This window comes from Hippoglossus hippoglossus, chromosome 10 (assembly GCF_009819705.1).
Source record: "Hippoglossus hippoglossus isolate fHipHip1 chromosome 10, fHipHip1.pri, whole genome shotgun sequence".
NCBI classification, from domain to species: domain Eukaryota; kingdom Metazoa; phylum Chordata; class Actinopteri; order Pleuronectiformes; family Pleuronectidae; genus Hippoglossus; species Hippoglossus hippoglossus.
In genome coordinates this window covers 7,010,061-7,037,545 of record NC_047160.1, presented here as the reverse complement: position 1 = coordinate 7,037,545, position 27,485 = coordinate 7,010,061, and the positions used below count along the sequence as shown (strand labels likewise).

Genomic DNA, 27,485 nt, shown 5'->3' with positions numbered 1-27,485 from the left:
AATTGTATTAGAAAATACATATGATATTTGTATTAATGCAAATAACCAAACATTCCAGCTCTACATTACAACCAGATTTAACAGACATGAATGGTGTTATGTCATCATCATCATGTTTCTCATTGTTTCCTAGTTTATCTAATCTGTTGTCAGAGGCCTTTGAAACTGCACTAATCAAAATGTTTATATTTACATACATATTATTATTATTTATTTATATTTACTATGGATCAAATCACAAATACTGGTTTTATTTATATGCTTGAATGAATGGTCGTTGTCGTGTGCTTTTAAACCCATTCCATGTGCACACCCTGTGCTCTGCTTTGCAGACAAAGACACATTTCCATGCAGTGATTATGGTGAAAAGGAGTCCACCATTATTCCTGTCAGCCCAGCTGAGCATTTTTAGTTCATTGTTTTGCTTGATGGCCTCTAGCTTTACTATTTTTATTTCCTTTAAATTTCCAGCAGCAGTTTTCAGCAAAACCAAATGTACCTTACCTGCCAAGCAAACAGGCTAGTGAATACAAAATACTGAGTATTTAGCTGCTAAATAATCTGATATTTCAGTGGGATTCGGTCCCAATAAGGCAGAAAAATAGGTCTCACCATCAAGTCAATGCTAATGTTGCTACATAATGCTGAATGTATAAATTGGCGTCTGTTTACTACCGTTTAGATAATATGTCAGTGTTGTGTTTACAGCTTGTTCCACTGCCTGCGAGTTGCCAAGACAACCAATCAGTGCTGATTAAAATAAAAATAAACCCTCTTTGAAAGATCACGTCGAGTCACTGAAGTAAATAAAACCGCCACTAACCTGAAGGTGTTGTCAGGACTGACGTTTTTTTGTTGGACATCGCTATGTGTTAATGTTCCTCATTAGTTCACAAGAGGGACACTCAAGAGGCCCAAGTAATGAGACCTGATGAGGCACATAACTCTTATAACAGGAATATTCTTAAGAGTTGGGAGCTTTATCATGACACATTATCAGATTTCCCATAACATCAGTTTATTCTAGTTAAAACCTTAATATTGACCATCTTCACTCCGGACTGCTTAAGAGTCCCGGTTATTAATATGGTGCACATGTTCCCAAGCCAAGTCACAGTTACAAGCCTCATTTACAATAATACTACTTGCAGCTTGGTGACAAGCCTGGGTTTTTAATAGTTTTTCCTCCACTACACTCTTCAATACAAAGCGTGTGATGTTGTATTGATTATATTGATTTGGGGAAGCGTTGCAGTGCTACGATAAGTGCACATGCCTCACAGTAAAAATGAGATTTTGATCCATCGAAGCCTTTAGTTTCCTGGCCTGATTGCTGGGAAGATCTTGCTTCATTTCACCTCTCTACTGAGGCAGGCACTGTATAAATAGGCACTCTGGAAATAGACCTTCACTCTCAGCGGAGCCTCTCCGGAGAGGGCCCGGACCAATGGCCAGATTTCCAACACTGAGATATAGGCCATGAACATTACAGACATCTGGACTGTGTGATGTGTTGTGGAATCCCTCCACATTTTGAGAAGGAGTTGTCAGAAACAGTCGTGTAGAATCTTTTGAATCAGCACATCTGCTTGATTTAACATTAGAGTCTTACACAGGAAACTGTGATGCACTGAAGTTGTTCCTCCTGCAGGCAAAACATTTCTTCATTTATTACCCATTTACTCGTCCATGCCTCATTTACTGTGTGGCACTACATCCACACCAGTTATACACATCACTGTGTGTAGGTCTATTTGCTTGTTGTTCTCCACCCCTGTTCTCAATGATGTTGTCACAGTTTTGTTGTACATGAACGGACACGTTTTCCCCAAAGACCTCTACGTTCCTGACAAGATGCTAATAAGTGAGGATTTCACAGTTTCCTCCGCTTTCAGCACACAGTTCACAGTACACCGTACACAGTACACCGTACACAGTACACCGTACACAGTGCACCGTACACAGTGCACAGTGCACAGTGCACAGTACACCGTACACAGTACACAGTACACAGTACACAGTATCTGACGACTGTTCAATTTTTCATGGATTTCACAAACAGCTTCTCGGAATAACAATAAAATGTTCAGTCGAATAATGGGTCTAAAAAGAAACTAAAGTATAATCTTTGATTTAAAGAAGTACTTTAAGTTTCTTATTACCACTTTTTCACATTGCAATTAGTTCCTGATTTGTTTCAGTAAATAAATGTACGGTAGATCTACCAGGGCCTTTTTCTTTTATTACAACAGCTCCCTGCTGCTGCTATTCAATACGGTTAAGAGTGAACCAAAACAGTAAAGATGCAGGCTGTCAAACCAAAACAATTAACAGAAATATCTCTAAACACTCTTAGGAGCTGAGGGAAACTGCAAAGTTTTGTAATAATTCTGCTTTAAATTACTTTAGTCTTGCAATCCTCTGTCATAAAGCTCAGAGCAAACAGATTTTCCAGATTAGATCCAAGCTGGTCACAGATTTTCTCAAGATGTTTCCTTTACTGCCAGGTTGGAAATACACTATATATATATATATATATATATATATATATATATATATATATATATATATATATATACTTGATAAGTCGTGCTTTGCCCTGAGTGTAGGAATATTTTGAATGTTAAAATATATTTGCAGATGAGTGAAGATGACTAAATATGGTCAAGACCAAGTAGGTGAAGCTTTGCCAGGTTATGAACACATCTGCTCTGATTGATTATGTCATAGTTGACGCCAGTCTTTTTTGTCACTGTCAGATCTGTCAGCACTGAGACTGATCGTTGGGTTAGATTCATTCACACTGATCCAATAATACTGCCCACACCTTCCAACCTATTGATTCTGATACTGATACCTTTGGATATACCGTTTGACTTTTAATGGCACTTTTATTCTGCATTTGCCAAATGATGAAGGAGCTTTAAAAACAGCATGCATTCATTTGTATCTGTGAATAGAGCAGCAATGGTGTCATGCTGGCAGATAGGGAGTGAGGGAGAGATGGAGAAAAAAACAGGGAAATCTCAGAGGAGCAAAATGGCTGCCGAAAGGAATCTAACCCAAATCTCCTTCTTTTTTTCTCCCTTGAGTGGCACACCACTTCAAGGGAAACTGATTTGCGTGCAATTGTCTTCTGATGAGATCCTAATCTATTTTTACACCTCCGTGATGAGACGGTCTTTGTTATGAGTCCTCTTTTAAACGTTATGAGGCCTCATAACGAAGAGCAGCACCAGTCAATGTGGCTGTAGGGTGACGACCAGCAGCGCCTGATGCAGTTCAGAGACACCTCTGAACTGTCCAGACATTACAAACTGGAGGTTAAACACAATTTATCTGATTTTGATGAAAACGGTATAGATTTAAATGAGGTTACAGTTTGGAGGGGGACACTCCGATTGACAGGTTTCGTGGTTTGATTCCAATCGCCACATGTCAAACTGTCCTTGAGAAAGACGCTGAGCCTTAATTACTTCCACAATGCAGTACCGTTGCTTTTCATTGGCAACTGAACGTAACCCAGGACACAACAGCAATTGAGTCAGTTGTTGGTAAATTAAGTTAAATGTCTAAATGTCTGCTTTTTTACAGCGCTGCATTGTCAAAACCAATAACATTATCTTTTTAATCCCCCTGGATACAAAATTTAATTAGGGACAATTACAATTAAATATGTGTATTTGTGGGCCAAGGTGAAAGAGCTCATTATCCTTCATCATTAGTGGTTTAGTCCAAGAGGTGGATCCCATAATTATCAGCAGTCTCAGTGGCAATTAACGTTCCTGAGGTGCAACTCACATGCTCATGTTTGTAGTTAAAGTATTTTCTACTGTGATAAAGTCAACAGAATATATACATATACCTCAAGTATAGACCCAACAACAACACCAGATGCAAATCAGAAACTTGTACGTTTTTAAGCCGGTTACAGCTGATCTCTCTGTCTTTTGGCTGCAAGATTGTCACCTGAGAATCCAAATGCAGACAAGACCAGCCGTCTGTCTGCTAACGAGTTTTTAATTATATGAGGATTCATTCTGCTGGGATCAAAGCCAACATGGCAAGGATGCCCCCCCCCCCCCCCCCCCCCCACACACACACACACACACACACACTTGTGCCTATTTTCTCAAATGGAAATGTAAACAAGCAAGTATTAATTCTTTGTTTTTATGAACAGACTGACATACTATTGATAGATAGACTGAATTAAACTGAAGGTGTACTACTTCTATATCAGGTATCTTGAGCAGTATGTAAAAGAGTTAATCTGTGACTTTTCCTTGAGTAATATATCTCAGTAGTGATTTAACGTGTAGCCAGTTTTCTACATTTTAACTTCCCTACACATGTGCTGGAAAGTTTTGGTTTATAAAGTCGCATTAGTTTATTCATTTACCCATTAGGGGGCAGACAGAATTTGTCTTTTAAACCATGGACTGGATATAAAGATGAACGAAGCTTCTGAAAGGGAAAAGTGAAGCTAAAGCATCTTGATCGCCCCCTGTTGGCTGGCTACAGTATAGGTAATGTTCCCTGCCTCCTCCATGTTAGTTGATGGGATATGGACAAAACTAGAAAAATTAAAGGCCAAAAATGTTTTCTCAAAGATGGTTCCTGGCCTTTTAGTTAGTTCTTATCACATTGTTGATTTTAATTTGTTATTTGATGCTATAAAATGGCGTGAAACATCATGATTGACAGCTGAGACTGACTTATGATTGGTTGAGTGTGTGTATCAACGAGAACTCAATACTGCGGTTCAATTTCCCGATCGCTGCTGTAGAGACTCTGGCTCTGTGCTTTTCTGCTCCTATTCACATTTGTATGACAGGTCGGGCTGTTCCTGCTGCCCTCTCTCCTCTCGTCTCTCGGCTGCAAGCGCAATGCATGATGGTATATATTTGTCGGTTGGTGACCATCGGTTGTACATTACTTTTCACGATGCAATGTGAGAGACAATGAGTTCACTGTATTGGATGTAAAAAAAAATGTAACTTTAACAAAGCAAGTAAGACAACTTTATGTAAACAAGACTTGTCATTGGGTGAAGGCTAACACACCCCCTGCGCCAACCTTACTCATCCTGGATCTTCCGTCTGACGCAGGCACAGGGATGTTTTTGTACTTTAGTAGATGTTCCACTCTGTCTGTCATTTGTTGTTGGGAAGGTGGTGCACAGTTGGTACTTCATAGTTTTGTTTTGGGTTGTTTTTTGCTGAAAACAGCAGCTTGCGGAGCTGGAAATAAGGCTGATGAGAGTGGTGATACCAACCAGTAAATGAAACCAAAGTAATGAAACCAAAGTAATGAGCTAAAAGGGGAAAAGAAGTGACTCTGAGTTGCAGATTTAGGTGATGATTCTCTGTCCCTGTGAGATTAAAAAAGATAATGTTGATAAACACAAGGATGAAAAACAATGACCCACAATGGCCACCACTCAACATAGAGACCATAGGTAGATTTCACTAACAGAGTGCACTCAGTTACTTTTATGTTTCCCTGTTTGAATCCTGGTTCTCCCTATGTCTGTGTGGGTTTCCTCCAGGTACTCCAGCTTCCTTCCACACACCAAAGAAATGCAGATTGGACTTAAGTTAATTAGAGACGAATGCCCTGTCCCAATTCCTCTCCCTCTGCAATACCCCTATGTGCCCTTCGCTGGAAGTGTCCCCCTCCAAACGGGGTCACAAAAGGAAGGGCTAGAAAATCTTCCCATTGGGACACCACTCACTACGTCATCAGCAGCCAACCAACGTCATTACAGTGACAAACAATGTCAACTAACGTTATTATATGAACAACCATTATCAACCAACATTACAATAGGTAGAAGGGGTGTTTAAAGGGCTAGATGGACACTACCCCTAGATCACATACAGTAAGCTGCTTTCAGACATCCACTGAACTCCGTAGTTCCTTCATATTTTCTCGAGTCGAGGTGCAGGAGTGAACGCAAATGTTCAAGTGAGACGCAGTTTGTGTGGACTTTCCGTCTAGCCTCCTAGTATAATGTCTATAGAAATCCAGGAGAATCCGATGTGAGTGAGGGGGTTGATGACGCTTCTAACACGTGACAGACGCAAACATTTAAAAAACAAAGAGAAAACAAACATCTCCTGGTGAAAAAACGGTGTCACAAACGTGGAAGACACCGACGTAGATGTCAAGAGAGTTTCTGGTGATACAAGCTGACACTGGCGTCTGTGTGTTGTCAAGAAAATCATGTGATCTCCGCAAAGGAGTTACTACATCATTTCCTGTCTCTTTCTGCTGCACCCGGCTGCTCCACCTCTCGCCTGAATAATGGAAAGGATTTGATGCTGTTGTGAACGCGTCTGTGCAGAGAACCTCCCGCTGTGTTGTGTATGTGTGAAAGCCAAACTCTTGGTAAACTCTGTAGCCAATTCTGGATTTTACCCGTAGGTCATGTCGGAAAACGACTATAGAGAAATGGGACAACACTGCCCCTAGGGCCTGGTAGTGGCTCAGGGGTGAATCGGGACAGGACCTTATTGTCTGTAGGTGTGAATGTGAGTGAATGGTTGTTTGTCTGTATGTTGGCCCTGCGATGTGCTGGCGACCTCTCCAGGGTGTACCCGAAGTCTCACGCAATGGGATTGGCTCCAGCTCCCTCCGCGACCCACGAAGGTCGGATGGATGGATGGATGGATGGATGGATGGATGGATGGATGGATGGATGGATGGATGGATGGATGGATGGATGGATGGATGGACGGATGGATGGATATCTTTATTGTCTCTCATCTTGTATTCAGCAGACACTGATCTCAAGATGGACAGATCCTTATCTCCGGATGATGGAGCACTTATTTACTGGCCCTGGCTTTGAGTTATTTCTTTTTTTTTGGACAACAGCATCACCTGCTATAATTTTAGATCAATTTAAAAAATGAGCACCACCCGAACCTTCCTTCTGTTTCACTGCATTGCTGTCTAAATAGTGACAGTTACCACAGGGCTTAAAGAATATTAATGATACAGCACATTTGCCAAAGCTCTATGTGCCATTAAAACATGTTCTTCAGTTATTGCTGTGTAATGTTTGCTCAACTGAAGTCTTCTCTGCTCCCTCAGCTGCATCACCCACCAGTCACAAGCTCAACAAGCAACAAGGTGGATTTATTTCAGATGCTGTACAGGTCTGACTGTCGTTCTGGCAGGACTTCAACTTAATTACCCATCCAGGTTTTAGTGCATTGAACAAGTCTGTGTAAAAATGAATGTTGTCTTCTTTACAAACTCTCATTCAAGAAAATTCAAATGTTAATACTGTCACAAGACTTTTTTGCAAGAAAAAAACAAACAAATGGCTGGCTGTGCTGACAGACAGGCCTTTGGGAGATTTGAATAATGTCTCAATTATTCTGTGCTTTTTTTGTCGAGCTGAAGATTCACTCTTTCCCAGTAAATAATTATTCAGTGTAAACTGGTATTAGACATGCTTCTGAGTGTCCTATATTTAGAAACAAGTCTTTCCAAAGTCCCACCATAATTAATATAATGAAAAAGATTGTTAGAGGGAATGGGGAAGGATAACCACAACACTAAAATGAATCAATTAAACATTTTCATTCAATTTTGAGGCTTTCGTGTCCCTTCAATAAGAGCTACATATGAATCACACACATGATTATTATTTGACAAAAATGCATGAAAGGAGGAAAAGTTAAAAGACTAAGACTTCTCCTTGGACTTTGTTTGACATGTGTCAGAGCTGTAGTTCTGTGGTAATGGACCAAAGTTAGTGGCACCACAGTTCCCAGTTAAACAGGGAAGGCCCTGAGGCTGTTACATCATGCTGTCAGGGTTGTAATTTTGCTAATAATATCAAATGGAACAAATCTGCAAGTTTGCTGAAGAAGACATTAGAAAACAGCTGAAAGATCAAGAAAAGAAATGAGAAAAATAGGTCAGTCGGTCAGTCGATAGATGGAGAGAAACTTTATTTATCCCAAAGGAAATTTAGACATCAATAAATGATCTGTAATTTATAAGAAAATACTAAACTTAAGTGAGGAAAATAAAAAAGAACTTACCTAAGACCAAAACCAAACCTATTGTGCATAGGTTCTAATGTGGCCAGTAATATCTCCCTTCCTAACTTCTTTCTCTTTGTCATTTATCTGATATATCTTCCTCCATATTTTAAATGTTTTCCATTAAAGCCAGCGGCGATAATTACATCTAAATAAAAGCTGTCATTCTCATTATGCATAGAAGGCTGAATGTTCACCTCTTATATAATATCAGCTATCCACCATCGTTGGGCTACATGAGCGGAGGAGGTGAAGGTAATCTGTAACGCTCAAACAACTCGTGCAACGCTGTAAGAAAACAGCTGCATCTTGCAGGATCTTCATACTAAAGAAACCAGTGTTATCTCATCACGAGGCAGGGATTCTGTGTGCAGGGGAACTTTCTTGACAACTTACCCTTAAAAACAGCAGGCAGACACATTGTTTTATTTAAATGTAAGAAAAGGAACATTTTTTTAAATAAAAAATAATTCATGGAAAGTTGGAGATATAAAACAAGTCTTTGTGCTGCTTCTTGCTTCAGCGTCCCTATCGACTCCTGAGCATGAAGCTGTCCCTTGAAATCCTCACACAAACACCAATCCTCCTTCCTCACACAATGTGCCCTTCTCTTCTGTTTCGAGAGCCAACGCTCGCCCATGTCTTTGCTTTGCTTTCACCTGACAATCTGACACTGGGATTTCCTACAAGCAAGTGTAGTGTGTGGGCTGCTTAGTTGAGCTGAGATGTGCAGGGTCATGTGCGGATGGGTGGGCGGGAATGTACAGTATTAGATTCTAAGTATATTCACTTGTACACAGTGAAGGAAAAGAGGTGCAGGCACGTTATCAAGTCCTGTTCACACCGAACACCGACACAGATGCACTGATCTATCAACAGCATCCATCATCCTGAACTCTGGAGTTGTCAACTTGTCAAACCCCAACACAGTGAGGAAACACCAGCTCAGCCTGGGACGGACTGCATGTGATCTGTCTACGCCACCTAGTGGTGGTTGAATACGAATTGCCTACACAGTTAATTGTGCAAACTTGACTTTCCATCCTGTTTCTAGTTTCATTGCCAAATGTTAGTTGGCTGACCTTCAGGCCACATTAATTGAATTAGCCTTCTGTTGCTTTTGTTTGACATATTTTCAATTAGTTTTTGATCACCAAAAATATTAATGAATGTGTCAAACGGCAAAAATGTGAAAAGTAATTTAATGCATCGAAGACAGAATTGACAGCAGCGTCAGAGATTTTATAAGCAGCAGTTTCTGTTGTGTGAAATGCATGTGCGTTGTGTATTGTTCAGTTAAAAGCTTGGTTTTTACAAGGGGGCCATGAAGGCACCTGTTACCATGACAACAGTACACATAATAAAAGAGTAGTCGTGCTGATGCGTTCAAACATCTATATCAGAGGGTGAGTTCATTTCTTTATAAGCATCAGTTTAAACATGAGTGTAACAATGTTTTATATGTGAACATGCACAGTAACTAGAGCCAGTGATTCTTCATCATGATAAATACACACACTGGGTCTGTCTGGTGGCAGCTTGTATGTATGAAAAAATAAATATAAAAACATGTTTTTAAATGTGTATTAAAACAGGGCGTCAAGGCGTCTCTCCATAGGAGAAGTCAGGGTAGAATATTAAACAGAATTCTTACATTAACTGTTATTACTTCACAGAATGATTAAAGTAATCTGATTCATTTAAAGTCCTTTACATTAATGATCCGGTCCTGCATGTATTTCTCGCGTTGCCCTGATTAGTCCTGATCTTTGTAATCATAAATATGTGAAAACACTAAAATCTTTGGGAGTAAAGACATATTACTCCACATCCCACATGTGCCATATTTGGATTCACCCCCGACACTCCCAAAGGCTAAGCTGGTGGGGTCACAGTCTTTACCTACTTGATCACAAGACGTCTCATTCTTATCTCCAGGAAGGAACAAACACCTCCTACCTTTACAAGATGGATTAGAGATACCATGTATTTTCTGAAACTTGAAATCAGATACAAAATCAGATACACACTTAAAGGCTGCCTGCATAAAATTGGGCAAGGTCTTCTCGACTAATATGAGAGTTTACAACACTGCTATGTGTTCAACACAGATTTAGAAAAACAGTTTTAGAGTAAGGAAGTTACCCTATATCCTTCTTTAGTATAACAATCAACACATTTTGTTTTTTTTGTTTGTTTTGTACTGCCTCATTTATCCTTATCATAAATGATCTATTCTTGTGAAGACAGACTTCAAGGGGATAACCAGGGATATTTTGTAGGGTGGGGGGGGGGGGGGAGGGATAGTGGGTTGGGCGGTACCTCTCATAGGTGCAATCATTTGCTTGATGCAGCTCCTCAATAGGCTATGTTTTGTTTTCAATATATGCTGAAGACAAATTCAGTGGGCAAAACAATAAAAGAAATTAAAGTATAATAATGATTATAATATGTGAAAATGCCTGAGCCTTTGAAAGTAATACAAACATATACAAGAAAAATGGTCAGTTCATCTGCAACAGATTGAAGTTGGTGACAATACGAATGGTTGCCTGTGGACATGTGTCTTAGGATAGGACTAGAAAGTGGAAGCTGAATTAAAAAGCAGGAGAATACAAAGCCGAGGAGCCTTCAGTCATTGGCCTGAGGGTGTTAACAGCCAGGTGATCCTGGTTCAAAACTTCAGTTTAGAGCTTGACTCATTTCTGCCTTATATGAAATGCATTATTTTTTGTCAACGAAGATGTACTTTGGTTTTCTTTCTGTAATCTGCAGCCAAATTAAAGAGTGAGCCGGTGCTGCAGCAGCTGCCAGAGGGAACCTCAGAGATGTCATCACCACAAGCCAGTAGGTTTCTGTTATAAACATTTGCTTCACATGCAAGAAACAATTCAACTGGTGCTGTTGATTGATTGATTGATCAGTGATTAATTTCTACCATCACTATCTCTACTTTTTAAACAGAGGGGCCAGAGGTTTCTCTATGTGATGTTGTTTCGGAAAGTGAAAGTGCTGCCAAACCACACAAACAAGGTACAGTGGACAAAGTGACAACTCTGGTAAACAGAGGGACAAAACTAAGGGAAACATGTTCTTGTTTGTTTCATTGTTTCCCTCCATTGTGTGTAGATATGAGGAGGAGGAGGGAGACACGACCAAGCCCATTCAAAGTGCCAGATGATAACAGCATTTTTCTACGGAGTGCAAATGAAAAGGAGGAACAAAAAGAGGTTGGAGCTAGTGTGAATACAGAAACGAGATGTTTTACATGCAGCACATGATACAAGTGTTCCCCAGTGTTTTTTGAAAAGTGTAAAAATCTGTCTCCGCTGTGTTTAAGTCATGCTGTTCTCCTCCATGCTCAGGAGATGCGTAAATTCCTGGCTCTGCCAATTGATAAGAAGACGACCCACGCTGCGCGAATGATGGCCAAGATTAAGAAAGAGCTGGTGGGAGAACTGGAGGAGGAGGAGGAGGAGGAGGAGGAAAGGGAGAAGATGAAGAATCTAAAACAAATAAAGGCTAAACCAACTTTCCCTAAGCAAACACCAGGCAGACATGAGCTGAAGATTGCCATGATGAAACGAGGTGAAAATCTGTTAAGCTTTGTAAAGATGCTACATATAGTTTTTAAAAAGTGGAATTCCACTGCCATTGCATAGATAACTTGCTAATTTAAATGTTAACTGTTCTTTTTGTCCTCTGTCCCTAGAAAACATATCGAAAGACAGTAAACATGACTTGATCTTCATGGAACGACAGAAAGCGGTGTTGGAGGTAAATCACTTTAGAAGTTGCCAAGATTTTATTAAAGGTGAAGCCATGAACTGCTATCATCAGGCTCTGTCTAATATGACAAGTGCTTTTTGTCAGCCAGCTAATCATTCTGAACCACACATCACGTCACATGTGAAGAAAAACTGACCCGTCTCTGACCATAGGCAAAGCAAGCAATTGCCCCAAGCTAAGAGGGGCCCCTAGGAACAATGACGTAAGTCCAGAGCAAAGAACGTTTTGTGAGAACCCCATTAAACTCTATCAGCAGCCAGGTCCCTTTTGCCCGGGGGCGCCATGGTCCCCTAAAACACTCCTGCTCCTCCTCCTGCCACTGCATCTCTGTTTGTGTTCCTCTTCAATTGTCTCCTTCGTCTTTCCTTATTCAGTTATCTCTGATGACGAAGAGGAATGAGATTTTGAAGATGGACAAGGCCACAGCGAAGGAGGAGAGGCAGCTGAAACAGCTTGAAAGGATCATTGAGAGAGACAACCTCAGCTTCGAAGAGTTCCTCAGGGAGAACGAGAAGAAGTCTGTGGAGGCCAGAACCTTGTGAGTATATCAACATATGGAATATCAGCAAAAGTGTGGTTCTTGAAATTCTTTTTGAATGAGACTGGTGTTCAAAACGATCACACTGCAGATGGTTGTGCTTGTCTCTGTTGTCAGTTTTGAACGAGAGGCCAAGTCCAAACAGGAGAAGAACACTGAGATCAAGAAACTGACTGCTGAAGTAGGGACCATAAAAAGGTCGCGCTCTGATGATGTTGTGTAATTAACATGTGCATGTCAGTTAATCATGTTTTATGTGCATACAAGTAAATACTGAATAGGTGCACCGAGGTGAACTTGGAAGGACACAGTGTCATCTCATGTGTATCTAAATAAACTCTCTCCCCTTCACAGTGAACTCGCCAAGTTTGAAGAAATCCTGGTGGACTACAAGAGGTACAAGGAGCTGCTGTTCAAACTGTCTCCTGCAGAGTGGCAGGAGGCCCAGAGAGCGAAGGCTGTGAAAACTAAAGTCCTGTCTGACGAAGACTCCCGGGACAAACAGGAGCTGAAGGAGTCTGCAGATAGGACCGGTGAGTACTTTACCTTGGTGCGAGTACAATTGTCTTGTATGTGCACGTAAAGCACTTTAAATTGCAGATGTGTGTAAAATATAAGAATAAATCTATATATAAGAAGTCAATTGGTTTTTTTTATTTCTTATTATCTAACTGCCCATTATTATTATTGCTTTGTTACAGTGAGTATGGATGGTGCTAATAGTGTGATATGAATAATAATGTGTGCACAGGTTTGGAGGGCAACGTGTCAAGTTCAGGTAGAGAGCCGCCTTCCGTCAGAGAGACGAGGTTGTCATCAGCCCACAGCGACTCACTGTGAGGAAACAACTACACACTTAACTCAGCACTGTCTCTCTGCACCTCCAGTATTTGTCTTATAGATAATGATGGATAATCTCATAAGGCAAAAGAAACATGAACATATTCTTTACCTGTAAACATAAGTTAAAAGCCTTTGTGCTTGTATGTGGCATATCACCTGATATACTCACTGTTGTATAGCACACACCATGATTGTACAGTTTGGGGAACATGTATTTAGAATCCTGTTCAGATGCTGCTGCAAAAGCTTTTCCGGACCTCAACCCTTTTCTTTCTCATCACAGGATCGCAAATTCTGATCAGGATGGTGACAGCTCAGAGTTTGAGGTCAGATTTCTTTAAAAACTGTCCTTTGTTCTTGAGTTTATCTCACTGGGGCTCACAGTTAGCCTGTCTTTGCCTCCTTGTTATGTCTCCTCTCTGCAGGATGAGCCAGAGCTGTACTTCTCTGATCCCCAACAGCTCTTAGATCTGGTGACCGAGCTGACGGAGCAGAACTTGTCCCTGATCCAGAACTCGACAAGGGTGGAGGAGATGGTGGAGGTGCTCCGACAGTCCATGGACACAGCAAGGGAGAAGATGTAAGCATCACTTCTCTGTGAATGAATGATTTTTTGTTTTGTTTTACCTGTTGTCTTCCTGTAAAATCTACACTCTGACATTACTGTATGGACACAGGAACTAGTTGTATATAGTTATATGCATTTTTTTGTTTTAGATGTCAGTATGGGTGTGTGTTTCAGCCAAACTATTAAATCAGAAAGTGGAAAATAAAAATAAAAGCTATATAACTAATAAAAGTCCATATCATCACACTCCTCTTTGCTTGAAATTCCGTATCTACTTTTAAACCTGTGCAGTTTGACAGTAAAATATAATTTTAATAATTTCCTCGACTGGGTCCCAACCTTTCCTTTCTGTAGTGAAAAGGATGAAGAGCAGCTAACGCTACAGATAAGTGACATCAACCAGAGAATCCACAAAGAGAAGGCGAGAGGCAACAGGCTCAAACAGAAGGTTCAGCTTCATGTCTCGTTGAACACCGAGGACCAAGTAAGCAAGAACAAAACATGTTTGACATTTGTTTTCCAATCACTTTTCGAACCTAAAAGCTGCATGTGGCAGCATTATCTCTGTGGTGAAGTCGTCACATTTTAGTTGGCACCAACAGACCGGACACAGCATGTTATTTTCGACTGTCTGAGTGTGTTTCTCTGACAGGATGTGATGCTGGATGCTCTTGGCGAGAAGGTGGCGGAGGTGCATCGCAGCTGTGTGGACGACAGGATGACCAACCTCAGCACCTTGGAGAAGCTGGCCACTATTGAGAACCATCTGTCTGTACTGCTGCAGAGCCTCGAGAGCATCCCTGAAGAAAGCTTGGATATGATGAAGAAGATAAAGGACAGCGAGAGGAGGACCAGGTACTTTCTATTAACTGGAAAAGAAGATTAATAAAAAGTATAGCAGCAGCATGTTATTTACTAATCCCTTCTCCTCGTGCATCATGGTGCAGGGAGCGTGAAGAAAAACTGATAGAGCAGAGAGAGAAGCAGAAAGAAAGGATGAGGAGGTATATGGAGCGATCCCTGGCTGACTCTAAGAAAATAGTAAGTCATTTGCTTAAAACGCCTTCATGCAGCCTGTTATACTACTCTCTAAATGTTGTTTTACCATGAGTAAACATCCAAATTTTATATAATTGAAAAAAAAATCATCAGTGATTCATAATTCCTAACCCATTTTCTTTCAGAGTGGGAGAAAGCTCATGCCTAGATGTGTGCCTGTTACCCAGAAAGTCAAAGTCAGCAACGTGGACAACATCCCCGCTGAGGATGAGCTCCATGCCTACCTCTTCACTGCGGAGGACTGAGGAGTCAAATGTTTGGCGCACCATGACAAAGACAGAGAATGACTACATCGACAGAATCAGCATTATAGATTAGGCTAATATGGTAGAACTATGTAAGGTACAGAAAATAAAACCTTCTGATTGCTTGGTTGTAGTGGTGAAATCTCGAGTTATTTACTCAAGTTCTATACTTAGGTAGAATTTTAAGGTACTTGAGTATTCATTTTGTTATGCTCCTTTTATAATTCTACTGCAGTACAAAGCAAGCAATTATACATTTTACTCAACTATTGAGAGCTGTAATTACCTTTCAGATATAAATTGGACAATAAAATGATCTATGTGGAGCGACACCAGCCTCATTGGCACATCATTGGTTTTTGAACTGCCCAAATATTTGTTTACTGCTGGTAAAGTACAAAATGTATAACCTATGTCGGAGGTCTTAGAGAAACCAGTATTTCATGTGAAATCTCCTGATATTGAGCTGTTTAACAACCAATATAATTTGGTTCTTTTGTAACAACAAACATTGTTTGTAAATTGATTGATCATATTAAACTGGAAGCAGAAGAACCAGACCCACTTAAACCTGTTCCTCCAGTTAGACCAAACTAAATTTGCAGAAAGAGTTGATAGAACAGGTTTGATTTAGCAACATCTTTTATTTCAATGAGCTAACCTCTGTTCTTATTAATAAATCAATCGATCCTGTGACATCCTCGATTTCTTTTTGTTTTGTTTTATTGACTGTCAGATTTGACCAGTGGTTTTGTCTGTGGCCTGCTTTAATAAACCAGTGTCTCGTAACATCTCTCATGGTTTAATTTCAATAAATCATCCAATATTTCCCCCAAAAAACTGATAACAGAATTGTGTATCTACAGTAGATCTATGTCAATTTAAATGTTATTGATATAGCACATTTAAAACAACTTGGCTGACCAAAGTGCTTCACAAAGTAAAAGGTACAACAAGAACACAGCAAGACGCAATACATCAAAATACCAATAGTAAAAATAAAACAAGATAAAAGAAAATAGAATAGATTTAAATCAACCAGGTACAACAGTAAAATGCTGATTAACTGTTTTAATACTGTAATTTATTACAATATATCACTTACAATAGCCAAATTTTGTACTTTTATGTTTAAAACTTTAAGTAAAATTTTGATTATAAGACTTTTATCCAGTCATCCATCCATCGATCCCAGTTGACATTGAGTCGGAGGTGGACACTCTGGAAAAGTCTAATATTTTCTTTCTTCTTTTTTTGATGTACTGGCATTTTTACTTTTATCAAGGATCTACCTGGTTCTATAACTGTTATAACTTAATATTAGAAAGTTAAATGGCTGGTTAGTGTTTTTTTTACCGTTTGCTCCGTCTCGACAGTGTCTCACCTTGTTACAAACCTCACTAACACTGACACTACAGTAACACGACGGTAGGGGGCGGTGTTGCTTATTGCTGTCTGGCACGTCATCAGTCGGAGGGAAGGAGGATGCGGAAGTGTCTGAAGAGGAGGAGGACAGGAGCTGCTGGACATGTATTTATCAGCCGTGATGCTCCAGCAGCTGTCCAGCAGCTAGGTACCGGGCTCATCCGACAATGCGATGGGTAACTGCTGGGCTTACTGTGCGGGTCTCTTCAGGAGAGAGGCCAACAGGATCCAGAGAGGAGGCGGGTAGGTGGAACATCCCGGCTGTTGCTGCCCCAGCTAACTTCACTAGCATCCCCTGAACCCTGCTAACGTTAGCTAACAGTGGGTTAGCTCACAGCTGGTAGCACAGTGTGTGTGTGTGTCAGTGTGTTCACACTTGTAGGAAGCGATGGGTGGCGATGGGTTGTTACTGAGAGACGGAGAGCGGCCAGGCAGACAGACACAGGCCGGGCTGGGTGAGGTCTCTGCGGGGTTGTGTCAGCAGGACTCCAGACCCCACCCCTGTTGTCACCAGTGTGCACATGGACTTGGTCAGGTCTAATTAATGGAGAGCAGCAGCACTAAGGACACAGAGACCGAGCTGTTGATGGAGTCTATGAGAGCAACTGTGGACTAATACCTGGAACCTGTCTTCCTGTCAGTCCTAATACTTACACTCACCTGATTGTTTGTAGCGTTACTTACAGGCAGACGTAAGATGTCACCCAGTGTGTCATCAATAATTGATGTTTTTATCCTGTGCTTTGTCAGGATTAGAGCAGACTTGCTGTCCTTGTACAATTACATCCATGTATTTCTATAATGATAATAATGATATCATAATAATAAACTTTATTTCTTTAGTGCCTGTCAAACCTAGAGTTATAAGGTGCTTAACAAAATACAATATAAGTTAGCAAAGCATAGACAAGCCTGATCACACCCAACAGTGCAATAAACAGATAAAAGAACAACAATAAAACAATCAAATAAAAACTAAGAAATCCAGTCTTCGTTGGACTTTTAACAACATTTGATTCTGTGATTTCAGGCGTCAGTGAGTGAAATATAAAGTGCTGAAATATAAAGTGGATCCAGTACTTGACAGATCGAGCAGTTGTGGGGTTATTGGTATGAGCCTGGTGGTTTGGAAACCTCGGAACCTTCGCTTGCTTCCATTAGGCCATACTTCAACAAAGTAAAATGACAGGAGTCTTGACTGGAGTAATAAAGTGTAGGTTTTGCTCCATATCCAGTGAAGTCAAACATATTATTGTTGGTAATTTGAACATGAGGGTTAGTATGTCAGTTATGTCACCTATATAACAATTTCCTTTAAGATGTCACAGGTAAAACACCAGCTGGGATGTCACCTGATTTGTGTGTGGTTAAAGTGCAACATGCTTTAAGGTTTCAGCCAAACCAAAGCAACAGACATGTTTCATTTCAGAGAAATCACAGACCTAATCAATAATTAATTTAGATGAGCCTGATGTGAGGTCCTGGTATTGTGCACAGTGACATCACTTATTGAGCCGCACATCATCCATCCAGTGTTGATTAATGTTTTTAAATCACAAACCATGTTTGTCATGAATGGTCCACAAGTCTATAGATAACAGTGCATCACTGTATTCAGTAAATCACTGGATTTGGGTTTGATGATGTCAGCGTATGATTCCTTGTATTAAAATAGACTAGTTCACATCACATCTGGTAGTTCAGTAGCCCAGCAAAATATTTTGATGTCTAAAGCTGCTGTCAGACATGTACTGAACTCCAGATAGTCTGACATTCTCCGGAGGGGCCTCTGGAGTTTCTCGGGCCAGCACACTAAGAAAAACTTGGGATGGTGTCCGAATGAGCCCTTACGAGAATTCTCCTCCACACCTTCAACATTGTTTCCTTTTAAACCTACTTGTCTCACACTGGATGTTTCCTTCAACTGCAGCTGCTCAATTAACTTCCTCTCCCAGATTCCCTGTTCTTGTCATGAGTTTATCTCAATGTCAGAAATCTAAAATGTAGTCATCATGCAACTACTGCGTTAAAAATACCAGCAATTGAGTTTATGTGTTTCCTGTCATCTGACTTTATAGCTCGGTATCTGCCTGATATTAGAAGTGTTTTAACAGCTTTCAGTTTCCTGTCAGTGTTCTTATGTTCTCTTAATCAATCTTACAGATCCAAATATTTCCGAAGCAGCACCACAGGGGAACATTATACAATAGAGGTACGTCTTATATGTTTACTGCTGCTGTTTACTTTTACTTACACTCAGTGTGATGTTATGTCTCATTGTGACTTTTTATTTTGCAGTTTGAAAATCTGGTAGAAAGTGATGAGGTAAGTCTGATCATCTTTCTGATTATACTTATATTTGGGAGCTTTTGGTGCCTAAATAAGTTCACGGAAAATATTGTTAGTGACTTTTCTCTCAACTATATTATTCAATCAGCTAGGGACCAAATTATATTGTATAAGACTGAGTAAGTGTTTTTGTGTAGTCTAATTAAACGCTGCATTAAGCCGGTACTCCCAGGACACTTTTTACTTTAAGACACCCATCAGACTTCCTCCAGTGATGTAAACCAATGTGCACCCAACACACACCCATCACTGTTATAATGGCAGTCTTCTGTTATTCCTTTCAAGGAGTAACTCGATTACTGTCTGCACAGTCCCAGACTAGTGGCACTTGAGTCAAACAGAGCAGCAGTGAAGCTGAGTTTTACACTGGGAGTCAGTGCTAAAAGGTCCCATGTTTTTTTTGCATTGCAGGGGGAGGGAGACAGTCCACAGCCCTGCCCGAGGTAAGACGTCTCGTGACCAAAGAAAATCACCATGAGTATTCTCTGACAAAAAAACGTATATATTAGATCTATTTATTTGTTCTTTTATCAGGCCGATCAGTGAAGATGAGATCAAGCACCTCAAAGAACATCGCTATGCTGCCATCACAGACAGGCAGCTTCAGATAGACCAGAAGATCCAAGCAGAGGTAAGACAGTTCATGAAAGCATCTTTAGACAGATCTGTCTTTGTTAGATTAACAGCCCCCATTGTTTCACTTTATGTTTTTAGACCAATTTTTGCTTACTTTTAATTTGCTGCATTGCTTTTTCTGTTTTGTAATTTTTCTGTTCTGTCTTGTTTGTTTTCATTTTTTTTATTTCTGCTCAGTTAGAGGCACAAGAGGAGAAGTTAAGGCTAGAAGAGGAGGCTAGAAATGCCGCCCAGCGTGAGGCCGCCAAGTTGGCACGTGAGCGAAAAATGAAGGAGGTGAGGCGGCACTGAGCGCTCCCTTCTGCCAGTTTGACTAACTGCTTGGCTTTACAACTTCTCCTCTAACCTGATGACCGGCATTTCAAGCCATACGCCCTCTGTGTCTTAGAGGACGCAATGATATTGTCTTTTGTTCAGTCAATGGTTTGTGCTCATTAACCTGTCTCTGTCAGATCAAGAGGTTCATCCTAGGTGCACTGGAACAAATAGTCAGTTCAAGTCACTTCAAAGTAGCGAGGCTTAATATGTCACTTTTATTTAACAATACAGGCAGTGAAATGAGAAAAAGAGTAAATGCCATTATTATTATTATTATTATTATTATTATTATTATTATTATTTGTCTGTTTTTCTGTCCACACAATCATATCAGGCATCAGGAGTAGAAAAAAATAGACATTGGAATATATGAGAGTATCATAATTCTTCCTTTTCATCTTCCTCCTCTTCCTGAAAATGGCTTCCTCTTAATAGTATTGTTGTTGTATGATATCATGATATAATGAAAATGAAAACTGTTGTTCAAAAGATACTGCTATGCATATTTCTCAATTGCTTTTCTTGCCACATTCCACTTTCTTTGTTGTTGCTTTGTTAAATATATTTACTCATGTGTTTTCCTGGTAGCACCATAACTGTAAAATTTAATTTCTTGGATTAATATAGTGTGCGTCTGTATTTGAATCATGAGAAGATATGACTTCTTTTCTGATGTTTTTATTGGCAGCTGTCTGCCCAGAGGACACGAGGGAAAGCAGGAGGCCCTGGCAGTGAAACTCAAAGAAAGTGAGTCATTTAAGTTCATAAGACAACAGAAGAGTTGTTGAGCTGAGGACGAGCTGCAGTCATGAACTTCTGCTTTGGTTTTAGTTGACATATTAAGAATATATTCACCTTAGCTGGTGCCAGATATAAAGATTTTTTTAAGAACATTTTATTTCCAGCATCTGCTAAATCACAACTTGCATCTCTCAGCCCTTCAGATGTGTGATGTTGCAATTTGGCGAAAACAATAGTTTATTTATTATGCTCTCAACAGAAACATTGATTTAATGATGTGAGAGCTTGGTGTGTTGCTGCAGTCACAGTGTGTAGGCTGCAGATATTACATCACTACAAGGTATCCAGTCTCAGAGTTCAGTGCTTAACTCCTTCTCATACTTTTTAGTGGTAATGAAAGCAGGCTGCATAGCACAGCTGAGCACAGTATCAGCTTCCATCTCAGGTTTAAGTTAAAGTCTCCACAGGAAGGTTTATTCAGGCCCACTGAGTTAAAGGACTGATGCTTTTTGCGCGTTAATTTCTGTCTGTCCAAAAATTGCATTGAGTGATTAGACTTAAATCTGTGTTATTCTCATGTGTCTTCATTACTGCCTGTTTCAGACAAAACTGTGGGGAGGAATTCGATGTCTACCTCCAGAATATAAAAGCCCAGTCTGAGGCTTTCAGGACTAACAGTGAGTGAATCTCCTTGCTTCAATTGTATTAACTCAAATAATATACAAAACATTTGTGCTGATATTATATTTTATTGTTTGTCATTTAAGACCATCCTGCATTTTACATGGTTACATGGTCTCTGTTATAATGACTACTTCTTTTTCCAGGACTTCCCTCTGACACCAATGTGGTGACTCCCAACACAGAGTACAGCTGGGATTTCACCACCAAGACCCGCTCCACTAACGATGATGGGACCTCACTGGATCTAGAGTGGGAGGATGAGGAAGGTGAGACCCAAGTTTTGCTCATATTGAAAAGTTTTCTTTGGTTAAGCTCTTAATTGTACTGTTGAGTGTTGCCTTTAAAGCCTCAGCTTGAAAGTTTAAAGAAAAAAAACATTTTAATTGGTGAAATGGTTGATCCATCAATCATTTATGTGATATTCTGTTAAGGGCTTCAATCGCACTGAGAGCCCAGATCAGCCCATTTGTTAACATAAAGTACAATGTGTATGTATTAATAAAAGATGCCACGGCATGGAGACAGTAGACCCTCAAAATATCCAATCTTCTAACATCAAATCCTCATTAACCTTGTTGGTCCTCTCTCCTCTCAACATTTAATAAGACTCCATTTCTCTGTGATGTGACTGCTGCTCCACAGAGTCGACACTTCATTTTATAACTGCAGTGTCAGACTAACAGCCAGGCTGATTTCTCAGAGAATAATTCATGGCTATTGATGAAAAACAATCACACGTGTAGGAGACTGATATTTATTAGTATGCAAAAATAGGGGTAGATCCAAATACAAATCCAGATGTAGTGAATTTAAATGTGGTTTCATAAGGGGACTGTTTGGCCTTGGCTGAGGTATGAACTTTACTCAGTGTCATTCATGTTATTTGTATTATTATGGGTTGTTCTAGGGCGGGGCACTGTGGGACTGCAAGGGTTTATTGATATTTATTCCCCAATACAAAACCTCCTGTTTTACCTGTGTCAGACTATTCAAATCAGTCAATCCTATGTGATACACATCACTGGGATATGTCCTCTTAGGTTGGTTCCATGAAATAAATCAGGTACAGTATGTAAAGTTTAGAATTTAGATAGTGTCATGTAGGAACAGGTCACATGGGTTGTGGCCCCTCTGAGTCAGTTGACCGCCTGCAGCACTGTTGTCTTCAGTAACTTCTGCTGAGAGAACGAACGCCTGTGTCCTCATGTTGTAGGAATCAATCGGGCACTTCCAGCCTGGGAGAGGTCTCGGACGGAGGAGGACATCCTGCGTGCAGCCCTGAGGCCCGGCGCCAAGCAGATGACCAGCGGCCCGACTTCGACCTCTGAGGACTCCAACGCACTGGAGTGGGAGAATGATTTTGTGAGTACTCACCCAGAGGACAGTGCAAACACTGAATTTGAAGGGTTTGTCAATCCCGTCCTAGACACTCCCTCTGAGGATGCCTCGGACAACCAGGACAGATAGTGTCCGTCACCAAAGGAGAAGACGTTTGCCCTCTTCGTGTCAAAGCCCACCAGCTTTTTCGCCTCATGAAATGGAAATGTACTCCCTCGCTCTTCATATTCTGTAACATGAGACTGATGCTGCGTTAATATGTTGCAGATCTCTCCACTTCTGAACAGTATAGTGACATTTTTATCAACTACTCATTTTTCAGTGCCTTCATTTGCTAAATTAGCCGACCATTTTATGCATTGTGACTGATGGATAACATCCAATATCGTCTGACACGTTTTTCAGTGAGTGCTGATTTTCAAGCCACAGTGGCTGCTGCAGAAGCTGTGTACTATTCTCACTGATAGAAATGGAGACATGCCAATGGTTGTGGGGTGGGTGGCCCTGCAGAATCATTTATTAGGGTACTTTTAACATCTCACAGGGCGAATTTGTTCTCTGCATTTAACCCTTTCAAACTACTTAGCAGTGGCGCCTGGAGAGCAATTGCAGTTCAGAGGTCAGCACCTTGCTCAGTGGTAAAGTCAAGAGTATTCCCGCATGTATTTAGAAGTGAGAGGAAACCTGAGTAAGCACAGAAGAAACATCCAAACTACAGACACAAAAAAATCCTCTCTCTTACTTTCCTCTTCCTTCTATTGGTTCTTTGTGGTCCCCCAGGTATATTAAGTTATTGCATGATGGCAAGAAAAGCAACTGGATTGAAGTTACTGATCAAAAAACATGAAGCATTAGACTTAAATCATTTAATGACTCATACAGCCACAGTTTCCACATTTGAGCCTGAACCCATGTTTGTCTCTTCTTCAGTTGCTTGTTTAATGTTCCTTTGAATCATGGGTCGGTTGCTCCGTGTCCTTGAACAAACCGTGCATTTTGGGAAATGATGTCAGTGCATGCACTCTGACAATAAGGCTGTGTTCATAGCACTGACATCATCCACAGTGAGTTTTTATACGGTTAGTCCCGATCTGCTACAGAATCATTTTTGCCAAATAGACTCCATCTAATGAAAAACAGTGTAACTCTATAACTGTAACTGATGTATTTTCTGGGGTTTTAACAGATCAACCAAACGGGTACCTAAAGAGAAATTTATGTAACCAGGCACAAAAGCAACTTCTGTATTTGATTTTAAGTGTCAGCCTCTCAACAGCCTCATGTCCAGGAAAATAAATGTAAAGACAGGCAAGCATGAAAACACAGAGACCGTCCTTTAACAATAATATGATCAGTAGTATTATGTTTCTAAATATAGACATTTAAATAAGTGAACATTTGACTACAATAGAGCTTTTATAAAATGGCATATTTAAGAACATGCAATGACTTCTTGCTCATGGGCTCTTTGTAGAACATCTGGGTTTGTAACTGGTCTTTTTCAAATCTGTATTTTCCTGTCATGTCCTTCATCTCATCAGTTTTTAATTGTGAAAACCAAATCCCCATAACAGCACATGGAAATAAAAACATCATTGAGAAGCTACAATTACTAATATTTTTATAGCACAAATTTCCCCTGATATTCTAAATGTATTACGTATGTTTCATTTGTCACATACAGAAAGCAAAAATATTCAGCCATTATTTGCTCTGACTTATAATAATTATAATAGATTTATTGGTAGAGCACTTTTCAATTCAAGTAACATAGAGCTTTACAACAAACAATATGAAATCCACAAAGTAAAAAAATAAAGATACAGATAACAAAAGTCATAGACCTCATGCGATAAAAGCGTTTTCTATAAAGATGTGTCTTAAGAAGTGAGATAAAACAGGTAACCGATTCTGTTAGTCTAATCTCTTCTGGCAGATTGTTCCAAAGTGTCGGGGCCCTCATGGCAAAGACTCTATCTGCTGTGGTTCTCAGCACGGATTTTGGAATGGCTAGCAACGCTAAGGGGATAATAATGATGATAAGAATACACAACATAGATGCAGGATACTGTAACAGGAGACAATCTTGACAAAAATCACTCTGTTTACAATTTTCAAAAACGACACTGCTCATTTCTGATTGGTTCGTATGAGGCATTTTCTCCTGAGACATAATCTCAGATATCAATAATATCTGATCTGATACGGAATCCAAACCCGTTCCTCTAAACTAACAACAACATTCCTAAATCATAATAATGGAAGCAATATATTGTGTATATTGAGATCTAAGATTGAGTGCAAGGACCGACGTTATCAAACATGTGAACGACTGTGGACCTGAACTGTGTCGTGTTCTGGACTTAAAGTGATCCAGTGCTGCTCTGACAACTGATCTGCTGTATACATTACTGTGCATTACATTTTTATAACCTGACATTTTGATTCATCACATTAGTTGTTTGAGCACAAGACGATGGTGTTTCACATTGATTATTGAATCCGTTTGAATCAGTAGTTGACAGATTGCACTGTAATGTATTAAGGTTTGATTTGGTTTTAATAGACATTCACTGAAATGATGTGTGAAGAGGAAACTGCACTTCTGTAGACAAGAGACACAGGTTAATTTTACTTCCTAATAAATGAGTGTCATTTAACAATAGTATTGTTTTTTAACACATTACAATTTTCTGTTTTCCTGTGATTATGTGATCAGATTCATCACTGTAATTTTCTGTAAATCAAAACTGTACATTCCTTTCACACTGAGCCTAAGAAAAATAAAATATTTCAAAAAATGTCATGGCCATCACATGAATTCACTGTAATGATCTGGTGCATATGAGCTGCCAAGCACAGCTTGGAGTTGGTACATCACTGAACAGAGGCAACATCAGTTTAACTGGCCTTCTTAGATGTTGATAAGTGCATAGTTATGTGGATTTAGTCACTTTAAAAAATATATGTCACTCAGTCATAATGTTTGATTTTCTCTAATAAATATATAGAAAGTACAAGACTCGTACGGCAAACTAAATCAGGAAATATGAGAACTGACGGTACCTAAGTCAATTCCAAGTCAGAATTGCATCTAAGTGTAAACTAAAAATGTACACTACAAATAAAAAGTGAATTCAGTAAATCTAAGCTACTAAGAGCTTGAAAGTCTACAATATACACAATTTCCAATTATAAAAATGATCTTTATAGTCACTAACCACCGGTACAATATATTTGCTTCATGTATAATAAGCCACCTGTATTTTTGCTCATGCACACACTTGTATTTTTGACTTACTGAGGAAACCCATTGGCATAATGCATTTTAAAGCCCTTAACCCTCAAACAGCCCATTGAAACAGTGAGGACCATCCAAAATGTTCTCACTCTGTAAGGTCTATACTCATAATGGTCCTCACGAAGATATAGGTACAGGTACGCATGTGTGTGTTCCTTTGGTTGTGATCTGTGATAACTCTCCACCCCTGTGGTTCAGAGGCCTGAGTTCCTTTAGAGGAGTTCATACTACTATATATACAAACAGACACTGACTGTAATACTGGTAACCTGCACCAAATCCGAAGTACAGTGAATAGCACAGTCTCCAAAACTCAAATCGACATGATTTTAAAATAATGTCACATTAAGTGCAGCACAGATATGTGAAATGTGAATACCTCGCTGATGATGGCTTAACATTAAATATCACAAAGTAGAACACACACAAACCCACCAAAGTGTTTATTACCTCATGAAGGGGACTCAGTATAAATACTGATGGACTTCCTGATTAGTAAAATTAAAAACAGGAATGTGGTTTTGTCTATTATTGTACATTTGAATGTGTATTTAATCACATTCCACTGGGACATTTGGCAGCTCTAACACAAACTGTTGCTATAAACTGGTTTTGTTACATGAGGACAAAATATGTTTCCATATAACAACAATTACTCATTTAGCACTGGATGATCTCAGCAGAAGGGAGCTAGTCATAAAACAGAGTCGTGCACATGAGGGTGGATTTTGAGGGGTTTGTCTTTTCTTTCCAAGGTTGTAGCTGTACAGTTTTACTTTTTACCTTACGTCTGTAAATAAAAGTTGTCTTTGCATGTTTCCATTGATATGTTTCTTTGGTAGAGATTGTGGGAACAGTAGATTCCTTATGCAAACATTGCATAAGGAAACATGAAGACATACAGTAGGAGAGCAGTTTCCTGAAATGATCCACACCCGCTATACGTCACTGTTCATTGTGAATATTTAATTAGAGCAATGTCAACTCAACTCTGCACTGCGGCAACATCGTGGCATTGGAGTTGACACAACCTCTTGTGTTTCGTTATAAAAATAGCATCTAATCAATTCCCCTGCCGGTTATTTTTAAATAAATCGTTACAGTCAACATTGAAAGGTTTTCCCTAATGGAGGAAGAAATTGAAACAAAGAGAAAAGGAAGCAGACCCTTTTTAAACAAGAAGCAGAAATGTAAACTTGTTTTTCTCCTCATGGTGAAGAGCAAATCCTGACCTGGTGTGAATATAACTGTTGATTGGCACCCACTTCTCCTCGCCAGTGAAGGACTCCTCCCTTGTTACACTCCTCTTTATCATCATACCCTTTTAGTAATACTTAATACTGTGGATTTTACACAGTCTGATCACAGTAGTTTTCATCTGATTCAAGCTTCACTCGACAATGCTCCTGCAGGTCTGAGAAATATGAACAGTTGTGAGAAGAAAAATCACAAGGGGGTTTTCAGTGTTGCATTAAACATCAGTATGTAAACATGGGTTTTTGGACATTTGGATTTCACAGACTACATTATATGACCTGGGAAGAAGGGGAGATCATTTCATCTACCTTTAAGCAACAGATTATGAACA

At 39.8% G+C, this 27,485-nt stretch overlaps 2 protein-coding genes across 4 annotated transcripts; both read left to right on the top strand.

Moving 5' to 3' along the window:
- Positions 1-9,430: 9,430 nt before the first annotated feature.
- On the top strand, positions 9,431-15,246 carry cfap100 (cilia and flagella associated protein 100). 2 transcript variants are annotated; one of them, XM_034598655.1, is made up of 16 exons: positions 9,431-9,469; positions 10,860-10,910; positions 11,028-11,096; positions 11,193-11,293; positions 11,429-11,651; positions 11,776-11,840; positions 12,227-12,390; positions 12,508-12,588; positions 12,745-12,923; positions 13,142-13,226; positions 13,517-13,559; positions 13,659-13,813; positions 14,156-14,285; positions 14,454-14,656; positions 14,749-14,842; positions 14,986-15,105. In XM_034598655.1, exons 2-16 carry the CDS (start codon positions 10,892-10,894, stop codon positions 15,103-15,105), a joined length of 1,731 nt encoding a protein of 576 aa, XP_034454546.1. In that variant the 5' UTR covers positions 9,431-9,469; positions 10,860-10,891. The 2 variants fall into 2 exon arrangements, with proteins under 2 accessions (XP_034454546.1, XP_034454545.1); XM_034598654.1 differs by having other exon boundaries at positions 9,448-9,469; positions 10,839-10,910; positions 14,986-15,246.
- Positions 15,247-16,580: 1,334 nt separating this feature from the next.
- ap1ar (adaptor related protein complex 1 associated regulatory protein) lies at positions 16,581-25,417 on the top strand. 2 transcript variants are annotated; one of them, XM_034598341.1, is made up of 10 exons: positions 16,581-16,773; positions 18,694-18,742; positions 18,829-18,855; positions 19,291-19,322; positions 19,414-19,510; positions 19,693-19,791; positions 20,522-20,580; positions 21,178-21,251; positions 21,402-21,524; positions 22,472-25,417. In XM_034598341.1, the coding sequence occupies exons 1-10, from the start codon at positions 16,703-16,705 to the stop codon at positions 22,723-22,725; spliced, it is 885 nt and encodes a 294-aa protein (XP_034454232.1). In that variant the 5' UTR covers positions 16,581-16,702; the 3' UTR covers positions 22,726-25,417. The 2 variants fall into 2 exon arrangements, with proteins under 2 accessions (XP_034454232.1, XP_034454233.1); XM_034598342.1 differs by lacking the exon at positions 19,693-19,791.
- Positions 25,418-27,485: the final 2,068 nt, after the last annotated feature.